Genomic DNA, 23,547 nt, shown 5'->3' with positions numbered 1-23,547 from the left:
GCACGAGATAAGATTGGTTCGCTCTCGAGAGGATCGATGCCCCATGTTGATTCGGACAAGCTTCGAGTTTTAGCATAGCGATATAATCCGATAATAGAAGGCTTCAAAAGACCTTACCGCTACTTTAAGGATTGTACCCGTCCCTAAAATAACCCCTCCCCAAATTTTGAGCAAGCTGGGTGGAGACTTAGGTGTATGTCCGCAATCCGGTGCGAGCCGGTAATGACAGGTAACCAAGAGCCGGTAATCTAAATAAAAAGAACGAAAAAATTAATTGACAGAATTCAAGATAAGGCAGAGTATGCATGAGGGTTAACAAGAAATATGTCAATTAATTGATTCGGCATCTAACAACCGTTACAGTCTTTCCTACCTTCTCAAAGTCTAGCTGCAAACTACAGACCGTGATAGTCACCAAGATGGCGTGAAGAATTTTGCTTTTTTTTTAAGTATTTTGCTTGAAAATTTCCCATCCCAGTCTTTGCGAGGCCCTAGTTCCAGAGTCCATACATTGGTTGTCTGACCCATCCGCTTAAATTTGCCTATTGCCGACATACAATAAAGAAATGCATAGTTTTTTTTCATAGTCATAGTAAACAGTTGAGTGAGGAAAAAGCATTATTAAAGCAATGAGTATTGTGGTTTAAAACCGTGGGTGTCACCAACACTATCAACACTCGCCATTTAAGCTTTTGATCGGAAAAAGCTTTGTTTTGGAGGTACCAGATTGGTGACGGCACCTCCCATCATAAACTACCAGTAGTACCTCGGCACCAACGTGATGTAACGAGGAGATAAAAACAATGCAGCCATTGGGGGCATCCAATGCAAATAGATAGCAAAATTACGCGAGATCGGTAGCAAACAGTCCCAACGAAATCGACTCCTACAAACTTAGGCACACTTGCGCTAGTCGTAAATATTCATTTTTTTTACTTTTATTCAACAAAAAGCATCTTCCACAATTTACTTACGTTCGACAAAAGGTGTCAAACACGTTCGACTGCTCTGTCCTAGTAAAAGTACCTCAAAGGTGACTAAAACAATGAAAACAGGGAGGTAAGAGCAGAGAGAACGTGGCAACCATGATGGTGGACGAGGTGCCAGGCCAGCGCTAAGTCAATGCCGTGAACCACCACCAAGGCAGCAGCAGACAGCAGCACGGTGGCAAGCGCCACCACAGTGGTAACAACGGACATGGCAACTCCAAGAAGAAGAAGAAGAGCAGTGACGAAGAAGCAAGCAAACATCGTGCAGCGATCGAGGTGTTGAAGCGAATCACGGAGTGGCAGTCGTGCCACAAGCGTGGGCACTGGTGGAAGGAATGTTCAGAGCGTCAGTCGACGAATCAAGCGGAGATCCGCTACATGACGAATGCTATGATGCGTCGAGAGCGGTCGACATGATAGACAGTGGCCGTACTGTCAGCGAAGAATCTCGTGGAGAACGTCCTTAAGCGGGCATTGCGAGCACCCATCCCGTGCGTCTGAGTTCGAAATGTCAGCACAAAGAAAGGCATAGTTACTAAAAGATATACACTAGACATAAACTTGCTACTTTAGTTGGTCTAGATGTTGAAGACCGACTCGCATATGCATGCGGCACGCAACGAGAGGTCGAGTTTATTGAGTACTCATTGACGTCGCCGCAGGACGACGAGGATGGAGATGAGCGTGGAGCTAGTGGCTTACCTGTTGTCCATCGTGTGCTGGCGGTAGCTTCCAGCGGTGGTGCCGAAGCGGTGCCGGCCGACGAGATCGAGTGGATCCTCGACTCCAGAGCGCAAGTGAACGTGACCGGAGAGCTACGGCTTTTGAACAACATGATGGAATTGCAACATGAAGAGTTTTTAAAAGAAGCTACTGGTTCAAGTGAGCGTGTTGGGATAGCTAGAGCTGTTCTGATGCCGGTTGTGAGTAATCTTAATGGTCGTGTGGATATGCGTCCACTGGAAGAAGTGCGCTACTCTGTCCGGACTAGGGTGAACCGGACCTCGCAAACCTACATGCAGTTCAAGTGTGGTTTCAAGCCGGTCATGTCAGACAACCAGTTGATGACCTGGTTGGTGAAACCTAACCGGAAGTTGACGTTTGTGCTGCGTGGTGGGCTGTACCGCATGCGGGGCAGCGCCAGCATCAACTGGTACTGGGTGCTCAGAAGCGAACCGATGTGCCAAGTGGAATGTACCTGCTTCATGCCTAAACCACGTGAGCATGGACACTATCAAGCAGGTGGTGGTTGACAGCGCTGCGTTTGGAGTTAAGGTGAACACGAACGACCTGAGCCGCTATGACTGTATCCTTGTGCTGATTCGAAAATGAAAATGATGACTTACCGTCGAAATTCCCGCCGTGCAACAAAGAAGTTAGAGAAGATTTCAGCGGATCTCTGCTCAATCAGCGAGATTGATGTTGAGAAGTCTACGATGTTCCTACTGGTAATGGACGAGTTCACGCGTTGCAGATGGGTGTTTCTGCTGCTGTCCAAGGTGGACACTAGTAGACATCTACGCTACCTGATGGTGAAGTTAAAGAAGCAAGACACGCAGTATAAGATTCTCGTGTTTCATGCTGATGGTGGTGAGGAATTTGTGAGGAATACGTTTAAGGAGTTATGGTCTTCACAAGGAGGGGATGCAGCTTACCCATGCCGACAGTTCAAAAGGAAAGGCAATTGTGGAGCGGGCGAATGATGTGATTGTGACGCGAGTGAGATCGATGTTGGAAGCGAGACGCTTACCAAATCTGCTGTGGGGTGAAGCGCCCCTGTACGCGGTGGATACATTGAATGTTTGTTTGTCCAGATCATTGAAAGCTAAAAGCTTATGCAAGGTCCTCTACGGCAAAACAAAACAGACCCACGATCACAACGTACGTGGGGCTGCATGGATCAATAGCACATTAATGACAGATCACGACAAAAAAAGAGAAGCTGGGCACTCGTGGAAGTACATGATTGCTTCGGGGTTATGCTACGGAAGCGAGGCGCTTACCAAATCTGCTGTGGGGTGAAGCGCCCCTGCACGCGGTGGATACATTGAATGTCTGTTTGTCCAGATCATTGAAAGCTAAAAGCTTATGCAAGGTCTTCTACGGCAAAACAAAACAGACCCACGATCACAACGTACGTGGGGCTGCATGGATCAATAGCACATTAATGACAGATCACGACAAAAAAAGAGAAGCTGGGCACTCGTGGAAGTACATGATTGCTTCGGGGTTATGCTACGGATCGCAAAGGATACAAGCAGCTTGACATTAAGTCCGACCTGTGATTACCGCAAGGAAGAAGAACATCCGATTTCACGAGTCGTTTACAGTTGAAGCGGATTACATGGAAACGCACCTGTTGAGCTGCTTCTTCGGTGGGGACTACAAACTGCCTCCGAATGTACCTGTTGTGCACATCAAGGCTAGAATGAGCACGTACACAACGGCTGTGGCAAAAGATAAGCCAAAAATACCGGCTGCAATTGTGGACGAAGCGTCCACGTCATCGAGAGACACGACAGCAGCTCCGAACTCGTCGACAAACGGATTCAAGAGAAGCGGAAAAGTAACGAAGTAGATCGTGGCTTGCTCATGCGTGATACGTGTGCCGATGCAGTCTGGGTGCCACCCCCATATGCGGAAGCCACTAGAGTGAAGCGCGCACCTCGATCCCAGCGCCAGCGACAGCCGTCTGTGCGTCTACGAGACTACGTCAACAACAGCGTTATTGTCCACGAGGATGTGGTTGTGCCTACAGCCTACAAGCAAGCTCGGGCATCGGTGGTCACAGTGGAGGTAGGCAATGCTGGATGAACTGCAGTCCTTGCGATACCATGGGACTTGGACGCTTGAGCTTCGCTGCTATGAAAGAATGCAAATGTATTACCTGTTGCTGAATGTATGCTGTGAAGAGAAATGAACATGGCAAAATCAAACGCTTCAAAGATCGACTTGGTATTCACGAAATTTAAGCAGCTACACGGGCTAGCGTACACAGAAACGTACGCACCTGTTATCCGATTTGAGACGATTCGAGCGGCCATCTACTTCGCACTGCAGCAAGGTTGGGTGATTCTGCAGAGCTATGCAAAGATAGTTTTCGGTATGGGCATCTTGACGAGCTGGTCTTCGTGGAGCAGCCTCCAGGTTTTCAGCGCGAGCCGGAAGTGTTTGTGTGTCGTTTGTTGTGGCGGCTGTATGGGCTACGACAAGCGCCCAACGTTTGGAACCGCACCCTGCATGAGGCGCTACGGCGGCTTGGGTTTTCCTGATTGGATCCTGACTACAGTCTGTACGCGCGAAAAGTGGAAGTCACTGAAGAGATTTCTATGTTGATGGCGGTGTATGTGGATGACGTATTGCTACTTGGACTATCGGCTCTGTGCAACAGCATTGCACAACAGCTCTCCCGTCAGTTTGAACTGACAGAGATTGGACCTGTGAAGTACTTACTTGGGGTTGAGATCAAGATTGACCATGTACAGTAGAAGGTGATGTCCCGCCAGCGCTATTACGTGAAGGACGCGTTGTGGTAGTTTAGTATGGTTCAGTGCAATGGCTGCATGACGCCTGAGGCGACGTCACCCCAGCAAGTGAAACTGCCAACTGAACAAGTCTACCCACCCTTCCTCGAGCTAGTGGGAGCACTACAGTATTGAGTTTTGGCGTCCAAACCTGACATTGCCCTATTCGCAATCTGGAGAAGTGCCTGGGCAACTACACCTACTAGCACTGCCTCATGGCGAAGCGGGTGCTCCGCTACCCGGCACATGTCGCTAGCTACAGGCTAGTGAGAGCCATTGATGATGGTTCGAAACTGCGGTTGGCGTGCTTTACGGATGCAGACTACGCTAATGACAAGGATGGTCGCAAGCGTGCTAGTGGGTATGTGACGATGCTCGATAGTAATGTTGTATCATACGCTTCAAGGAAGCAGGAGCACCGAAGCGGAGTACATAGCGATGAATGAAGGAACAAAGGATCTATTGTGGATACTAGAGCTTCGCGTGGATTTGAAGTGGGAAGCTGAGAGTCATGTGCCGTTTGGAGATAACCGATGAAGTATATAAGTATCTGCTAAGCCAGGTAAACACTCAGAGCCGAAGCACATAGAGAACAAGTATCATCTTATTCGCCAATCTAGTTGAAAAGAAGCCGTTGAAGACATAGAATGTCGAGACGAGCGTCATGGTGGATGACGTGCTGACTAAACCGCTTTGATCGTGTGAAGTTTGAGCATTGTCGTGAGATGTTGAAGGTCTTACCGCTACCGGAACATTAAGAAGCTAAGTGGATATTTAGATGGAGCTACTACTGCTACCCTACGAAGAATAACTATTGCCTGGGCAAGGGCGTGTTAGTACTGCAGCTAGCATAGTGAGACGGCCCCGGACTGCATTCAAGGCGATGAAGCAGCCGTGTTCGAATGGGAGTGTGAAGTACATGTATGGTGGTCCTAAATGCTCGCCTGAGTCGTCGCCCGCCGCTGGGTTCCAGACCAGCTCGCGGGATGTGCAAGTAAGTGTCACTGCAGCCAATCATCTCCTAAGTCTTGAATACACTCTGGAGGGCTCTCGCTGTCGCCGCACAGCATTCTCAAACTTGAGCCCGTGCCCTTCTGCTCGGTCTTTTGCCCAGCAATCCTCTGCTTGTACTTGAGTATGGTAAGCACGAGAAACACCACTACTTACCTTCACACAGCGTACTTTGATTGCTCATGTCGTCGCAATTTGTGTCCTAGCTCCGATTCCTGCTTTATTAACGGCGTTCGCTCTCGATTGTATCCCTCCTAAGCCTCCTGTGGACGGCTGGCGAGCTAAATATGCCGCTTGGATTTACATGTTTCTTTCGATGTGCTCAGCAACTTTAGGCGTCGCTTTTCAAGTGAGAGACTCGAAAATGCACCTAATCGCTGGTATTGTCAAATTCGTTCTGGGGACTGCTATGTGCAGGGCCTCGACAGTACCGGAAGTTGCAGTGCTGTGAAGATTCCCAACACCATTATGTGTTTATCAATGTGACGGGATCACACGCTAGAAGAAGTTGGCTTCCGAGAGTATACAAACTCTCAGTGAACGGCAGCTCACAGGCCCCCTTTGCCTAAGGGAGCGAAGTGACCAATTTAAGGTGAGCTGTAAGCTGAATATATGTAAAGGTAGGCTAAGCTTGAGCTAAATAAACAAACTAAAAGTCACCTTAGAAAGCACTGTCATCATTGGCCTCGGACGACCCTGGTACCATGTACCAGATATCCTGAAGTATGACGTGTCACACTTCATGTAGCTAGGGGTACACTTAGGGCTACGTACCCCGTTACAATCATCGCACTAAATGTGTATTCTTCTAGATTTTTACGATTCTGGTTATTGGTCCGAGAGTTTTGCAGCATTCACCGAGAGCAAATTCACTCGCAACTTCTCATTATCGCTAACCAGGGAGGCGTCGTGGGATGTTTTACACTGTTTAGCGCTGTGTTCAATACCCTATTAAGGACTCAACAGACAATATTCATTTTGGCGATGCCGCTGATCAAATTTGTCACCAAGCGAGAAGTTACTACTTTCAAGTCTAAGTCACAGCGTACTATCCAAGAACTACTATCATTATTGGAAGAGGGCGCGATGGCTGATACGTCTCGAAGATATCGGCTACTGGCACCATTTCCCCTGCTTCTGTAGGACAAAGTAGGGAATTTATCGCACAATTCTCAAGAACGGGAACTTTTACCAACTACACTGCAGTCAGCCGACGACAATCAACTAAGCGGAATGCGAACAAAAGTAACCAAACAGCTCAATCCAGTACAGTATTGGGTCCGTCACCTCTCACTATTCAAGGTATTTCTTTAATTTCTAAAACTTCGAGAAGCGATACTATTACCGATGATCTGCATACTCTCTTCCATTCCGAGTATATTCTGCTGGCCGAGTACATCGAGTTCATCATCCCGATGCTGTATGCTCCATATCTGACTGCGTTGTTTCGCTTACCGATAGCAGCTCACAACCCAAGCACAGCGTCGATGTCGTCCAAACGGTTGCAGGAGGCAGTGACAAGTTTCCTGATTTATGCTACGATCGAATTCGCAGCGTTTGTCGCTCTGCTTGTCACCTTGAAGCGTAAATTCGGCTTTTCACCGTTGTATCAACTAGCGTTCGTACTCGAGACGCATGTGCAAGCTGTGCAAGGCCACTTGTTCGTGTGGACCATTATCATTCTGGACTTAACACTCGCGCATTACGGTTAGAATCGTCTCAAGTGAAAAAAAAATATTTTACCGACAAACTAACGTGATTTGTTCGTGTAGGTGTCGACTTTAGCATTCTGACTTGACGACTTGAGATTTGTGCTTACCATTCTTCCGGTATAAGTGGCGGGAGTCTGGATGTGAACAAGCACGAGGTTCTAGTGCTCGTAGTTTGGTTAGGACACGAGCAAGCACGCTGCAGACCTCGTCCAATAGCAGTTGGCTGAAGTACGTGCCCCCTGTGACATCGACGACTGCACACTCGACACAGCGGTGATACGTGACAAGTGTCACATTGGATGAAGATGCCAAGAGTGTTGTGTGTCGTCGTTTGCGAACTGTTGCACTGACAAACTGACACTAAGTCACACCAGGCGACCCGTTAGTCAGAAACACTTCGAGTTTGCATGGAATGACAACGCACCTTTACTGCTCTGATCCTTGTGACTTAAAGCTGGTAGAATTCCACCAAGTGGGAACTTTCTCCACCGATCTATTTGTCCACCTACAAAACATTAAGATTAGCAATAGTTCCCCTCTCTTCATTGTAGATCTGGAAGATGTACCGATGCGAAGTTGAGCCAAACAATGATGCGACCCAACCGAGAGCTGCGAAACAAAAGTACTACTAGGAATGTTACTTGGCAGGTCAACATTCCACGGTACATATGTCGTCCGTCCGTCAGCTCGACACGTTTTGCCGTAACGCGCATCGCCCCACGTGAATACTTGGCCATCACCTACGTATCCGTGAGAGTCTATTGTACCACCAACATGGTCATTAACGCACCTGTAAGAGCTGCAGAATAGTGCGCCCCAGCTCCAATGTCTGCTACATGGACATTGACAAACTCGTCCAGGAACGAGGGCATATCGACGTGGTCGGCACTGGACGCAATCCCTAACTGCCCCAAATGATTGCCTCCAAACGCATACACGAAAGTCTGAGCGCCGGCTCTACACAGAACCAGCGAGTGATCTGTTCCGGCTGCGACTTTGACGGCTCCTAATCCTCGAAAGAAGATATTTTCCCTTGGGAGTAGCTCGTTACTAGAGCCTCCCAGGCCCAGACATCCGTGCTTTCCTCGACCCCATACCATCACGACGGTGTGCTCGGTTGCTAAACTCTCTTCGTGCTGGTTTGACGAATGGTTTTTTCCCCTTGGGACGAAAACGCCTACCACGTGACTCATTCCAGCTGATATATCGATGGCGATAGAGTCTTTCAGAGCTTCGATTCGAGCGGGACTACTGTTGTCAGCCACGTCGCCATTACCAAGCTGTCCGAAACAACCTCGACCCCAAGAAAACACTAATCCAGTACTTGTGAGAGCGACGGCGAAGTGGTTTCCAGCAAAGATCTTAACTATGCTATGGCCATTCAGGTCTTCGACCAGTCTCGGGTGCCTTTCCACGACGACAGCTCTTACCGGCGGTTCTCCTTCACTTTCTATCTCGTCGTCGGGATTATCACTGGCTTGTCTGTCTTCGATACTTGGGTTGGCGGTATCTTCCTCACTTTGGATGGAAACTTCTTGCTCCAACTCCTCTCCATGACCCAGTTGGCCGAAAATCTGCGTACCCCACGAATACAACCGTCCTTGATCTAGTGACAAAAAGGAACAAATAAGTACCCAATTCTCGACTAAAGCTATTGATCAACTCACCATCAACTGCGTACGCTGCGAGGTGTCCAGCTGTTACGGCAACGATAGTAGCACGGCTTTCCAGCTTAATCTCATCCGGTTTCCACATATTACAGCCATCCTGCTTCTCGAACAAGCGTCCAGACTGGAAAATCCAATTGTCATCTACAATAAAAAAGTATTATTCTAGGTATCAAGTTCCAGAGGATCCCATTCCAAACCAAGCTTTTCACCTGTAAGAAAAAGACTTAATCGATCTCCTGCCGATACAGCTCGCACAATACTTCGACGAAATGATACCAAAGTCTTCATCTCCACTACACGTCGAGTATTATTATGCCCCAGCGCTCCATCGGTGTACCCATATCCCCATGAAACAGGTCGTGTCTCTCGAGATGCTTGATGCGCTGCCTGGAATATAGTATCGGCAACGCGATACGATTCTCCCAGTGTAGTACCTGGAAACCAAGTACTGTAGGGCTCTGCTGTACCCAACCCAAGACCTTTGAACGACTCTCGCTCGAGAAATGAGGCCTTCTCGTGGTATTGTGGACGACGATTCACTCGCGTCCTCGTCCACTGTACTGGTGAAGCTGGACGCCGTTCCTGGATCTCTACAGCTGGACGCACAGCATTCTCGATAGTCTTTGAGTGAGCCACAGAAGGCTCGTGGGTTGCTGCAATGGGTCGCTTCGCTTTAGGAGATCGGGGCATCCCGACTTTTCATTAAATCATTATTTAATTAACTTCTATCTTCTCTTTAAAAAACAATTCTAGACTTCAGTATTTGGTTGGATCGGCGACAGCGTTCGGTGTCGCATCAGGTAGATCGGAGACGACCCGCTAATCCGACGGACGTCACAGAGTAATGTAAACAGTCCAAAGACGCTGAAGATAAGTTGCGTTGCCCCCAACGTGATCGCACAGATGCCGAGTAGAGAATAGTTGGCCTGCGCAACTTTTAGCAACTCGACACGACAAAACTCTCGGCCTGGAACGGGACAATGCGGTTCAGACGCCGTTCTGATGCACTCGGACACGCGACTGGAGCAGTATCTGCCTGCGATAGCATTCGCGTCTTCAACTGCGGTCTGAAGCGAAGCGTCCCACGAAGAACTGGGGCTTAGATTTTCTTGCATGACACTAACTCGGTCGTAGCCGCAGCATTTCAGCTCGTTCTGTGTACTCTGCCACGACGAGCTGCTCTTTAAGACTTGGGTGTGTAGCCTCATTATCACATTCGTCTCTAACACGACGACCCGATCGCTCGAAAAGTCTCCGTCTTGTGCTTGCTCGACGGTACTTACAAGCGACAACGCCATCGCCCCAGCGACAACCACAACGATGGCTCCGATGGTTCCTAGACTGACAAACTAGCGGAGGTCTTAGTGATATCAGTAAACCGAAGATTTAAAGCAGAGTACGCACCATTCCAAGCGAGTAGTTGCGTCCTCCTTCGGTGACAATTCTTCGGTGTTGCAGCAGCCCGTAGAGCCCAAAACAGGAGGCCAACGTGACGGTTAAACCACCGTACGCAGCCAGGTTGAATGGTAGCGTGGGGGTGAGATCCCCACCCTCTTTAAAGTAAAGCATGTACAGAACAAGACAAGCTAGAAAAATGCCGAGGATGACTGCCACTACGGTCCAGAAGTACAGAGACGTCTCCACGAGTCGAGCCACTGGAAAAGTAGCTGCGGATTCGCTTAGACGAGGAGCATCTTGAGGCTGTCGAGTCGCATGTGGCGGAGAGAGAACTCCTCGAGCTGGCGTCGGACGCTTGGGTCGAAGTTGAGGCAGAATCTGCTCCAGAGACGTCCCATTCGAATCGCCCCGAGTCGCCGTCATGGTGCAAAATACAAAAGAAGAAAAAAGTTATTAGCGATCAACAATAGAGCAGTTTCATGTCTTTTTCCCTGAACTTCTTCTGTAAGTCACAAGTCGCTATTTTCAAGAAATTATGAAAAATAAAAGTGATGGATCTATTAGGACCAACGCATGGGTACAAGACGACTTAGCAATATTCTAACTTCCGAGTGATTGCGACAGCATGGTACGCTCCTACAAGAGTTCAACAAGTTATAAATAATTTAAGAAAAAAAACAAAAAATAGATTCTCGACGTACCGCATGCAATTTGGGAAAACTCGAACTCTCCCAAGACGCCGACTCTCTTGACATGCGCGTCTTCCACATCCAACGGGGCTCCGTTTCCTGCTGCAGGGGAGCCCCACATAAAGAGTTGCCCTTGCGTTGAACACACTGCTGACGTAAAAGTCCCACAGGCGATTCCACGGATCCCTGAGCTCGTCGGAAGTCGAATTTCCTTTGGAGACAGGACGACCAAATCTTGTGCTGAGAGGTGCTCGGCCCCCAATTGTCCCGCTGCAGCGTCGCCCCAGCCGTACAGAACGCCGTCATTCGTTGCGGCCAGCGTGTGATAACTCCCACACGCAACTGATGTCACGACGGAGATGTCATGAATTAGGGTTTCGACATTAGGGTTTGTCCAGGGTCCGTCCACGAGTGTCGGTATCAAACAGTTGTCTCGAGTACCGTGACCCAGCGCTCCTGAGCTGCCAAATCCCCACGTCAACACTTCTCCGTCTCTACTTAGAGCACACGAATGACATTCCCCGGCAGCAATCGCGACAATGCTGTACTCTTCCAACCCCTCTACAAGGAATGGGAGCTCTTCATCCGTCTCCGAGCCATTGCCGAGACGACCACCGAAACCAGCACCGAAAGCGAACACTCGACCTTTACTCGTAAGCGCCAGTGTGTGTTCCCGTCCACACGCTACCGCCGCAATGTTCCTCAAGTCCACTCGAGATGGGTACAAACTGCTGCCTGTTTCTCCAGTGCCCAGACGACCCGCTTCGCCCCATCCAAAGCCGTACAAGTCTCCGTTCCCTGTCACTACCATCGTGTGTTCTCGACCACAAGAAACGTCGACAACGCCACCAAACTCCACACCTTCAGCAGCGATAAGACTCGTAAAGTATCCTACCGGTATCGGATCGGTACAATCCTCTTCGGTTCCGTGTCCTAAGCGTCCACATTCTCCATGTCCAAAGGTATACAGGTGGCGATCGTCGGTAATTAGAGCGGTATGACGGTATCCACACGCGATCTGGACAACTCGACGTAGTGGCGGAGGGAACGAGACCATACGAACTGCAGATAAATTCTCCGTACTTAACCGAAGTGATAATGTCGACGTGCCAGGGCTGATGCGAGCTTCTTCGTCTAGTGATAAACCCAGTGGATAACCCCAAACTAACGCTAGTCCAGGCACGGGGCCTTCGTCGATATCTGGACGCGTAGTGGTCATTCGCCTGGAGATCTCGTCGTTATTCACCAATGCATCGCCTGCTACAAGCGAGGAATTGTTGGCGAGTGGAGGTAAGAAGAAGCACTCGATAAACCAGAGCGCGTCTCCTCTTGACGAGTACATGGATGACGGCATGGTCGTGTCCTGTGGGTTGAAGCTGAACGACGTCTGGTACTTGTCCGCCCACGACACGTCCATAACAGCGCCGTGGTCTCTACTGGAAGGACTTATAGGGCGAGACGCGACCCCCATTTCACACAACACAGCTCTGGTCGCTGCTATAGCCACGGGATCTCGACGCATGGCTTCAATGCGACGACAATAGGCGTCCACGTTCGGCATGACACACATCCACGACTGTCGAGATTGGTGACGCTGGAAATGGTCTCGAAGAGAGACCCCAGTATCGGTCAGTATACCGGTTTCTAGATCGGTATCGGTTAAGTATTGGATCGAAAATACCGGGTGAGATGACGAACCTTTGGCGAATTGCGAGGGATTCGCTGGTCGGTAGAAGAATCTCAGCCATTCGAGCAGTTCCTCGGACTCTTCCATCGCCTTTGCCAGTTCTTCACCGGTACTCACCAGCTCCAGACACCGTAACGCGAGCTTGTATTCGACCGGGAAGAGAGCTTTACTTGAAGCCATTCGCAAGTACGCAAAACTGCAGTGTTCTCGAATGATAGCAGACGTCTTGCTGCTTCCTGACGGATGATACGAAGGTGCAGCAGCAGCGCGTAAGGCCAGACTCAAGTGCGTTCGCACCGACGTTAAATCCTGCCATGACTGGATCGCCTTCTCCAAGCGCGTTGGCTGTGTGTGAGCTAAGCTCTGTCGGAAAATCTGCGATAGCGTGCGATAATACTGTGTCCACGTCGTCCGCTCCAAATTGCCATGTCGGTCCATACCGGTCAATACCGGTAATTCCGGTTTCAAGGCTTCAAATTGGACGCGAAAGAACTGCAAGTGGCTCCAGAGCAAGTCTTGGTGGATCCGCATAGCAAGTTTCGGGTCGTCTTCTTCGTAGTTGAACGTCAAGTCGTCTTCGGTTCGTAAGAATGGTACCGACACAAACCGGTTTTCGTGCAGTTCCGGTAAGATCGATTTGGTCAATCGCGCTTGGAACACATGCAGGAGGCTGTTGAAGAGGATAGGAGGATTCACCTTCAGTAGGTCCCGGTACTTGTTCAAGCACGCGCTCGCGGACTCGATCACTTCGCTCTGCGCCTTTGAATCCATCGCGAAACTCGACGCAAAGGCCCCTAGAGAGTACAGTATGGGGCCGTCGATGTCCCAGAATTGGTCGCCAGAGCATTCTTGAATCGCACACTGGCCGTCGGGGAGGTTCTTATGGAAAAGGCCGTGCATAATGGAGTCGATGAACTGGATCAGACGAGACTTTCGGGCCTTCCAGCGACTTTTACTACCGGTATCTTGGTTCAGCATGCGGTATCGGAACAAATTCTTGGCCAGTCGAGCGATAATTTCACTGGCCACCAGCACTTGGACGCCGAGTTGGTCTCGAGAATTTAAATACCGGAAAACCAGCGGGAAGAAGCGCACGTTGACTCCTCCTTCGCGCATAACTTGACGGAGATGCAACGTGTCGATGACGTAGGTGCCGGAGTTGGTATCAGCCGAGCCACTTGCCCCAATGGTCTGAGCCATGGAGCTCAACGACGACATTCTGCGCTGTAGTCGAGGCTGAGAGCTCGGCTCAAACTCCATCGAGTGGACCGACGAGAAAAAATCTTCGGGGCGAGGTATCGAGGACAGCGTATTGGACCGCGTGAGCCGGGCACGGGACGAGCTTTGAGCCTGATTCCAGGTCGGCGTTCTCGGTCTTCCTGTCGAACAGGCGTCTGCAGAGTCTCCGAGTGTAACTAGCTGCGCTGCGAATTGTTTAATGTGCTGGACGAAGAGTTTCTTGACTGCATCTTCGTATTCGCGAGCCACCTGGACACTTGTGTCAACCGGTCGAGACTGTCCTGAAAAAGTCGGACTGGATGCTGCTAAGGCGAAGATCTGGGCGTTCTTTTTAATGTCTTGTAGCTTTCGTACGAGAGGGTGAATGTCCACGTCGTGCTTGAGCACGAAAGCTTCGGGTAAATCCAGCAGCAGCTTACTCTTCTCGGCATCAACTGTGACCACAACGTCGCCCGTAAGACGCTGGCTAGAGCGTTGCAGTAAAAAGTCCTTGACCGCCAAGTTCTCGACTTGGGAATCTCCATTGTCCAGCTGACAGTACACCAGATCCATGTACGGAATCCATTGCGGCTCTCTCCCTTCCACCAGCTCTTCAACGTCAAGCGCAGACAACAACTCAACGCGACTATGAGCCGCACGGATCAGCACTCCATGAACCATCGAAGACCGTAGCGAGCTCACCAATACATTGTCGTACCGAGGGTGGACGCTCACCAACGTAGGCGCCACATTGCCAGGGAACTGTCGAACGACGAGCTCCGGTAGCTCTTGGTACGGGAAGTACCGTAACATTTTGGCTTCTCGCAGTGCCATACTCAAGCCCGCGAGGTCATGGTAATCGATCGTTGCGAGCGTTGATTTCTCGCTTCGTAGTGGCTCAGCGATGGCTACAACGCTCACGTCTCGGATGGAGAACGCAGACACCAGTGGGAACGACGGCAGCTTTGAGAGCACCGCACGAAGCGAAGACGGTAGCTTGCCATTGTCCGACGTGCTCTCCGAGAGGTAGAGCTCAATGAGCGACCGGAACTTGGCGAATAAAGCGGTTTCTTTGGCCAATCGCTTGTGTCCCTGCCAGCTCTTGGAAGCGAATTGCAAGTGAATCCCCGCGAGTTTCATCTCGTCCACGTCGTCACGTCTGGCGGATCTGTTGCTCACTCGGAAATCCTGGTCGGTGCCTTGATGGGAAGTTGTGGTGGACGAGAATGACGTGGAAGCTGACGAGAGTAAACTCGGGTGGGTCACTTGGGTGTCGTTTACTAGTTGAGGGACGTCGGGTCTCTGCCCAGTTAGCGCAAAGTCGCTGGCTGCTCGCTCGAAAGACTCGATTCGAGCGAGACCGCGTGCATCTCGCTGCTGCACTGACGAGAAGAAAATCTCCGCCAGAATTTCGGCGAATAACTCGAATTGGAGCCAAATCTAAATACCGGAAAAAAAACAATTATTCTTAAAGGAAAGTGAGATCAAGTGACAAAAACAAGCACCATACGCACCGTATGCAGTCGTCGCAGTCGTCTTTGACGCGCTGCCATTGGTTCTCTATCATTCTTCAGCGATCTATGAAAAAACTATATCAGCATTGTTAGAAATTAAATAAAACAATTTAATTTTCTCACCGCAGACAGAAATTCCACTCGCTGAACCAATCCCTGTCCGCCATGGCCGGCACTAACTCGCGTCGGTCACGCAACTTGAGCGTCAACATGCGACTTAAATTCGCCATCCACGCTCGTCGACCCGCACTGTTTTCATCTATAAAAACGATTTTTTATTAACACCTAAAAGTGCTAATATTTTTTAAATATCCAAAGTTTTATCGACGTACGCACCTGCTGCCTCCATCATGCCGCTCAGCCACAGTCGAGCATCTTGAACCGCTGGAAATCCAATCGCCACTTGTGTCGACCCGCATTGCAGCTCGAAGAAGTAATACCCGCTAGCCTGCGCAATCGTCGCAGCAAATGTCGCCTAAAAGTAATTGAAAACAACAGATAATTTAGCCTTAAGTTCTAATAATTTGACAGCAATTTTAGGTAATCTCACTTTGACCAGGTCGATCTTCTTCGTCTTGGTTCTGAGGATAGTTGACAAATAATTTAATACCGTGCATGTACGTAAGCGTGAAGGCAACACCGCAGATAATAAATAAAAATAACGTAAAAACACACGCGTCCACTTTTTTCTTGTATAATAAAAATCCGTCAGCTGTCACCACAGCTGCTCTTTAAAACGAACAAGAATAAACAACACGTTAGACTCCCTCTCACTTATTATAACGCGGAGCAGGCAGCTCTGAGGCGACTACCGACTGTGCCAAGCGCGTAGGATGCCAGCGTTGCGCTTCCAAATGGTGCCGCTCAATCGCGGGGGCGCCATGTCCGTCATGATGCTCGAAGGCGACTTAACACGACGATCTCGACTTGGCGCAACATTAACGCAACATTAAAGTATAGAATCAGCCAATCAAGAACAGTCTGAGCTTTTCGAGAGGCAGTGCGGTTCGACTGGCGAGAAGACAATGAAGTGCAGTTTCTTAAGTTCTCTACAGAAAGATGCATGCATTATAATTAATATTTATCGATTTGTATTTGAAAAACACCTAATGCAGCTTTGACTTCTTCGGTTGCAGTGCTAATCTCAGTTACCTTGCGACTTTGCTGATAGACGACACACGTGCTGTAGCTTGCTGGGATTCTCGTAGTTGCAACTCGCGTTGCACTTGCGCTAGCTCACGTTCGATTTGGTTTTTGCGTAGTTCCAGATCAGATAGGGATGCATCTACAGCGTTATCATTAGATTCCCGGGTATAATTTGGTGTTTAGTTCTCTTTAGTATCAACGCACATGATGTCGCAAATGAACCCGGATTTCTTTCAGTCCATCGACTGTTTTGGCTAAACCGAGATAAAGTCGAAGTCGAGCTTCGAGAACTCGTCGTTGATGCTACGGAAGCTGTCTGCAAAGACGTCAGAAAAGAATCCATCGTCAGTAACAAAGCTTACGCTCCTACCTCATCAAAGTCACTTTCGTTGCGTAGCAGTAATTTGTGGCCTATGTTCAAAAGGAAGTCAATTTACAATGCCGCACAGGAGACACAAAGTTACGATTGAGCGCTCACTTCGATTGAGGTTGCTGGCGTTGTTTGTCGCCGTCTGCTTTCCTGACGATCTGTACGCTATCTAACAGTGAGCCACGCAAGGCGAGCTCCTTTAGTGTTATGCTCGTACCGTGAAAAGACCGAGGATTTAGAGGAACCAGGCATCGTCACAATTGGGACAGGCTCCAGCGCACAAGTTGTGCTTGTTTTGCTATTTTTGTGTGATCGTTTCACGCCGCACACGAATTTCCATATAAAACCAGTCTCGTACTACGTTGGATACATGTAGGACAACTGCTACCTATGTATTCCTATATTACCATTCTCGCACAAAGATTGGATAGGAAACTACATGTAGTGCCGGTAGCTTGAAATATGAAATTGGGACATTTACTATTACCGGTTGCGTGGATGATCGAATGATTTATGCCTGTAATGCAGTTTGACTATATTTTCTCTGCGTTGATCAGCAAACCCAAGACAAACTTCTGCGTCTTTTTGTTATTTTTCGCTTATCAAAAAATCACAATAAAATGCCAATATTTCTCAGCTCATTTTGATATCTTCGCAGCACATCAGCCAGATGGGAGGAATCACGCTGAGCATACCGTTTACAGACAGATTCAGTCAAGGTCTGCAAGGTATCGTGGAGGTGCAAGCTTCCGATTTACTGGAGAATGCGAGTGTCAGCAGCCTCATTGGCGTTCTTAACGCGAAATTTCGAGCTGCGTCCGACGAGAAAGGAAGTGCACGCATTGTCGACAACATGTTACTGTATGGAGCCGAGCTGGATCACAGTAGAGAGCTCGACGCTGTTATTCCCGACTTGACATCCAGTTCTGCACGTCTCGTCGCTCGAACGAGGTTCATTCCTCGATTTGTGGACGTCACCGTAAAGACTCTAACAGGGAAATGCATGTTCCTGTCAGTCCCAGTGAATTACACAGTCGGAGAATTAAAAAAACAGATTTACGATCGTGAAGGCATCCCACCTGACCAGCAGCGTCTCGTTCTTGATGGAAGGGCACTTGAAAAGAGGAACACGCTTGAGCATTACGACGTGAAAGCAGAATGCACTTTGCACCTAACTCTCAGGATGAGAGGAGGAGGAGGCCCCATAGACTTTGCTGATCTTGATTATGAAGACACGTGGCTGGTGGAGCTGCAACTCGATGCCAAAGCCCCGGGGTGGCGAACATGCACTGAGGGTATCAACATAGAAGGGGAGTGCAAGAATCGTCGCTGTAAGGCCTTTGGAGAGATGGTCATTCATCAGAACGGATACGAAGCGTTCAACCTCTCGACCGATACAGACGTCAAGTGTCCGATATGTAAGAAACCATTCCCGCCAATCACGTGCGGATTCTACAATTGTGCATGGAAATTCGACGGCAAGCGCTCGCGCGACGACTTTTCCATCAGCTCGACTTGGAGAAATGCTCGAGGTGAAAAGTATTATCGATTTGATACCGACCAAGCTGGAGCTACGGTCAAGTGGGACAGTCTCCTCATTGTGGCCAAGTCAAAACGTGATGCCATCGCGGTACAGATGCCGGGATTCTCCCGTTCTGCTGTCGTTCGGAAGAGCAATGTCTGCTCAATCTGTTGGGCACCGTTCGGCTTGAGAAGGGATCAGTGCCTTAGAACTGGGGACTGCGGCCACACTTTCCATCGAGGATGTATCAGAGTGTGGTCAGAATACTGCAAAGGTAATGACACATTGTCCACTTGTCCTCTGTGCCAACAAAAAACCTGAACACGATGGTCCTTCGGGCGCAGTTTTGATAGTTTGTTTCATTGAGCAGCGAAAATGTTACTGAGGAGTACTTGAGGATTCATTACTGTTAAGTGGCCTTTATAAATGGGCTTAGGCTAAACCGCTAAGCTTTAGCTATAGCCCTCAGCAAAACTTGAAGCGGTCGTAGCGACTGCTCACTCATGGACGATCACCAGCGAAGTGTGAAGGGGCATTTTTGATGCGTGTTTTACTACGTTGAATAAAATATTTTATGGATGGCGTGGCAAAGAAAAAATGCCACGCAATCATTGATTCCTGGTTCGTTTACTTTACGCATGCAAATACCTGTGAGCCTGGTTCGAAGATTCGTAGCTATCTGCCGTGTGCCATTTATCAAGTTGCGTCCTCGAAGACGCATCGAGTCAGCAACCAGGTTCGAGGGCTCGACATTTGGACTCCAGGACGCCAACATCTGCGAATAGAATGTGCAATTGTGGCAATGTTCCGGTTTACTCGCAATTACACCCAAACGATCGCACCAGGTTGCTTGGCGACGTAGAATGCGGGAGCAAGATGAAGGTGGACTTTGACAAGAGACGTCTGGTTGCGCTGTTTGGTACGGATGTAATGAATGTTACATTTATTTAATACTTTTAGTACTTAACGTTTGATTGATCTTTAGGCGTAATTTGTACGAATATCCTTCAGGCGGAGTCTGTGCAATGACTTCAGGCTGGATCTGCTACTTGGAATACAGAGTCGTTATCACCACCTAACGTGGAGTCTGCCTGCAGGGACCTATCAACTTTCAAAAACCTTTTTTCATCATGTGCTTTAGTCACGCTGCGCCCGTAAGTTGCTCGGTCGTCCTTGTACTAAAACAATCTGTACACCTTGACAATTAATTCTTGTGGTGGTCTAAAGATCGTGATCTTGCCGCTGATGTTCATCTACTATCGCGTTTGGGGTAGTCCAGAAGATCAGCGATCTGGTTTCAATCTTCTTCGAGTGCTCGAGCGTCACTCCGTGATCCCGCTGTCCAGACTCTGGCGACTATCCGCCTTCTTTGGAGTGTTCTACCTCGTCTCCGACTACTTCTGGTTCTCCTCGTTCAAGAACTTAGCTGTGGCTACAGGAGCTGCGATCTTCAACAGCTCGCCGCTCTTTGTGTACTGCTTCTCCATCTGCCTACTAAGCGAGCAAAGCGTCGATCAAGAAGCTCTCAGGCGTCTTGACAGCGTTCGGCGGAGTGATGATGGTCGTGATGAATCAAGGCGGGGAGATAACGACGAGGAAGCCAAAGGAGCGAGCATTGTAGCGGCAATGATGATGCTGACAGCCGCAGCGATGAGTGCCATGTTTTCTGTCACTCTTTCGAAATTTATAGGGGACGATATGAACGACATCTTCACTCTCTTCGCCTTTTCTGGACTGTGTGGTGTGTTCGCCTTCCCGCCGTGGATTATTGGCACAATTTTCTTCGCCAACAGCCCGATCCCTTCGCTTTACGAAGACGTGGGGCTCCCTACCAATGAAGAAGGGGGGCTTCGCGTTGACTGCGGCTATCGTCTTCTTCGTGATCAATTTCGTCTGTTTGAGTCCTGCGATCTGCTGGACGTCGCCACTTGAGACCAGCGTCGGATTCATGCTTACGATCCCGCTGTCTGGAATAATGGACACGCTCATCCATCACGCGTCGTTCTCGTGGCAATTTATTCTCGGCTCGGGACTCGTGATGGCAGGTTTCGCCATTCTTGAACTGAGCTCGACGAAGCGATCGAACCGATGCTCATAGCGTTGACAGATGTCAGGGCATTTGAAAGCGTGTATCACGATAACCGATAGCGTTCCACGTAAGTGCAATTGGATCGCAGCAACATGTTCGCAAACAGCTTTGAAGTGTTTGATAAATTCGAGTAAAATGCGTGACTCTCAGCAGCTACCTTGGTTATCCTTACTCAATCGAGGCAAAATGTCGCTTGCAACAAGCAGAAAGGACAAATCTCTGAAAAACAGCACAATCAGTGACATACACAAACTCAGTATATATGTATTTACTATGAATGGCGTTAAGGCACCCTAAGAAGACGACAACACAACAGCCTTAGAGCCGTGCTTCCGCACCATTAGCACTGATCAGCGCCCTTATTTGTGGAAATAAATTACCAACAGAGGCAGCCGACAGAGGCGAAGTTTCACGATAGTGCCGTCCATATTGTCAATTTTGCATTTCATCACATTTTACTGTCACATTTGATTGTCTTGTTGTAGCAGCTAATCCATCAACAACTTTTTTTTCTGAAGCACCAGGTATTTAATAGCACCAGGTACATGTACGTGGTGCACGAGCTGCGCTCTAGAGATGAGAGCGAGAGGCTCGACCTAGCGTTTGCATTTTAAGGAGAGATAATAAAGGACTTGCACGTGAAGCGAGCAAGGCAATGGCGCTATGCAACGCCCAATGTAGAAGTGAATTGTCAAAATAGGAGTGAAAATGCTAAACATACATGTGGTTTGTTATATTGATAAGGAACAAAGTAGTAGCTCGCTCCTGAATGTAGCACGATGTTTATGTTGACGCGGAGAACCTGCTGATTTCTTCATCCGTCTTCTGCATTTCAGCTAAATTCCCGGTGCTTGTCAGTACCCGCTTTGTTGTACACAGCAACATCCATGCGAGTCTCAATCGCATAACGCGTAAATACGCGTCAGTGACACGAAGACGCCCAAATCTGCGAGCGTTGAGCACATATGAGTAAACCATTCCGATGATCATCACTCCACAGCAGATACCATCGGGCTGAGTCGGCTCACGGATCCAGCTCGTAATTACTTCTTTTGGAAACGATTCTTTTGAGCCACTATCAATATGCCACCTTTGCAAGTACGGCAGTAGCTCATTTTTCCATGCGCTCAAAACTTCTTTGCGATAGCATTGCTGATGAAGCGGCTCGTAAAAGTTCACTCTCAGCGTTGTTGGGAACATAACTTCCACGACGATAACTCCCCAGTGATCCGTACTCAAGTGAAGCGGCAGAATCACAAATTGCGTCTGAGATAATCATTGCTCTGGTGGCTTTGGCCATCGCAATGCCAGAGTCAGCGATGAAAAGGCAACACATCCTCGTGCACTCTCTGCTATCAAAGTGATTGCCATGTCGATGGCAGCGTCGTTTAGCCTGCCGCGTAGGACTCCACAAGCAATATCGCTGAACTTTACAACGCAGGTTCCCGACTTGGTCTTCAGCTCTGTCATCAGCGATAGTGTCGAAAACTTCTTGATCACATCGTCGGACAGTGCTTCGTGCATTTGTGTAGATTCGGAATGTAGCAACCCGTTCGTTTTGGTCTCCAAAACAAATAATTCAACTGGGTGAGCTTGAACAAAGCGCCATTCCTGTTTTATCCACTTCAGGTCTTCAAGGTAACCCTTCGATTTCGCCTTTATGTCGTAAAAACTCCTCATTCTGTACAAGAAAGAGCTACATAGACATCACCAGTGTTAGTAGCAAACACACGACTTAATAATTGTGATGTGGCGCCCTTAGTACTCCTCGAGCAACCTTAATATTCTTGTAGCACCCTTGGTACTGCAGAGAAGAAACTGTTGACGTACCTGTATAGAGCGATTTCGCTTGAGCCGAATGAAACCATGAGCCCCCATGGTGCGTCTTCCTTATTAGCAGCAAGACGGGCCCTCTTGTTCAGCATCGAAGCCTCTGCTTTTTTCAAAAGAACGTCTGGAATAACAAATGAATGTTCCTTGTGGCTGTTCGCGCTGGTTTCCGTTGCAATTTCACATCTAACGGGACGAGCTTGGATGAATTTGTCAGTCATACGCACTGGATACTGGTCGAGCACATTCGAGACCTTCTCCACGTTTAGATGATAGTTAGACCACTGAATAATTTCTGTCATCGTTGTCGTCACCTCGAAAGAAAAGAAAACAAGAGCAAACTTCGGCTGTGGGGTGCTCCATCCTTGCTTCTTCTTTTTTCTTGTTCGAGGTTTGGGGGCTGGGAGCTGGAGAAATTTAAGATCTCGAGCTTTGAAAAGAATGACCGATGACACGGTAGCCTCCACAGGCAGGACTTTGGATTGGTTTGTTTTGATGTCAGATGTATCCACGTCCTCGTCGTCTGGAGAGAATTGTAGTGCAGGTTGTTCAGAAGGTTGCGCAGGTTGTGTTGGTTCTACAAACACATTATCGGACGGCACTGTATCTTTGTCTGAAAGAGAAACGTCGTGCATCGAAATGCTCCACTTTCGAGCGAGGTCAGCTAGAGATTCAGCCTTCATGACCTGTTCTTGATCAACTTCCATTTCGGCCATCACATCTGCGTAATCAAGTTGGTCCAGGTAGCTTCCCGTATCACTATCGAAGCTATCGTCAATGGATCCACAGTCACCCCCTACTTCTTCCTCGAGCACTGTCTTCCACTTGCTCATCTGCTGGTAAAAGTCAACTGTCGGTAACGCACTAAGTTTTTCAATAATTGGCTCAAACATTGCTTGTGCTCTTGCATATTTCTCAGCGTCGGATAAGACAACCATATTTGTCTGTTCTTTTCGTCGTAGACGCACGTACTTAACAGAACGTTTTCCCGTGCTCAGAGCCGTAGTAGAAGTATTCTTTAAGGTTGCTGCAACGACTTGGGGCGCCATAACCGGAGGTGGTCGTGCCTTCACCATATTAACCACCTCACGAAGCGAATTCAACCCATTTTCAAACGTCGCGTACAATTCTTCAGTCTTTGTCATGCTCCATCGAGCTGGTACTGATTCTGCTGGAAG

At 48.7% G+C, this 23,547-nt stretch overlaps 5 protein-coding genes across 5 annotated transcripts; 2 read left to right on the top strand and 3 right to left on the bottom strand.

Annotated features, from left to right (window-relative positions):
• Positions 1-6,939: 6,939 nt before the first annotated feature.
• PITG_08484 (uncharacterized protein) lies at positions 6,940-7,322 on the top strand (the record flags this gene model as incomplete). The annotated part of the gene is made up of 2 exons (XM_002903814.1): positions 6,940-7,231; positions 7,297-7,322. The coding sequence occupies 2 exons, from the start codon at positions 6,940-6,942 to the stop codon at positions 7,320-7,322; spliced, it is 318 nt and encodes a 105-aa protein (XP_002903860.1).
• A 17-nt stretch (positions 7,323-7,339) lies between these two features.
• PITG_08483 (uncharacterized protein) lies at positions 7,340-9,596 on the bottom strand (the record flags this gene model as incomplete). Its single annotated transcript, XM_002903813.1, has 8 exons — positions 7,340-7,347; positions 7,432-7,596; positions 7,661-7,741; positions 7,803-7,976; positions 8,027-8,674; positions 8,795-8,842; positions 8,904-9,047; positions 9,116-9,596. The coding sequence occupies 8 exons, from the start codon at positions 9,594-9,596 to the stop codon at positions 7,340-7,342; spliced, it is 1,749 nt and encodes a 582-aa protein (XP_002903859.1).
• Positions 9,597-9,655: 59 nt separating this feature from the next.
• Positions 9,656-10,727, bottom strand: PITG_08482 (uncharacterized protein; the record flags this gene model as incomplete). Its single annotated transcript, XM_002903812.1, has 2 exons — positions 9,656-10,242; positions 10,307-10,727. 2 exons carry the CDS (start codon positions 10,725-10,727, stop codon positions 9,656-9,658), a joined length of 1,008 nt encoding a protein of 335 aa, XP_002903858.1.
• A 74-nt stretch (positions 10,728-10,801) lies between these two features.
• Positions 10,802-16,304, bottom strand: PITG_08481 (regulator of chromosome condensation (RCC1)-like protein; the record flags this gene model as incomplete). The annotated part of the gene is made up of 9 exons (XM_002903811.1): positions 10,802-10,940; positions 11,006-12,587; positions 12,675-15,338; positions 15,413-15,476; positions 15,536-15,671; positions 15,749-15,887; positions 15,963-15,993; positions 16,088-16,141; positions 16,225-16,304. 9 exons carry the CDS (start codon positions 16,302-16,304, stop codon positions 10,894-10,896), a joined length of 4,797 nt encoding a protein of 1,598 aa, XP_002903857.1.
• Positions 16,305-17,598: 1,294 nt separating this feature from the next.
• PITG_08480 (ubiquitin, putative) lies at positions 17,599-20,382 on the top strand (the record flags this gene model as incomplete). The annotated part of the gene is made up of 4 exons (XM_002903810.1): positions 17,599-18,558; positions 19,126-19,377; positions 19,548-19,604; positions 19,678-20,382. 4 exons carry the CDS (start codon positions 17,599-17,601, stop codon positions 20,380-20,382), a joined length of 1,974 nt encoding a protein of 657 aa, XP_002903856.1.
• Positions 20,383-23,547: the final 3,165 nt, after the last annotated feature.

This window comes from Phytophthora infestans, genomic scaffold (assembly GCF_000142945.1).
Source record: "Phytophthora infestans T30-4 supercont1.13 genomic scaffold, whole genome shotgun sequence".
Classification (NCBI taxonomy): Eukaryota; Oomycota; class Peronosporomycetes; order Peronosporales; family Peronosporaceae; genus Phytophthora; species Phytophthora infestans.
The sequence above is the reverse complement of the archived record's forward strand: the minus strand, read 5'-3'. Positions and strand labels throughout refer to the sequence as shown.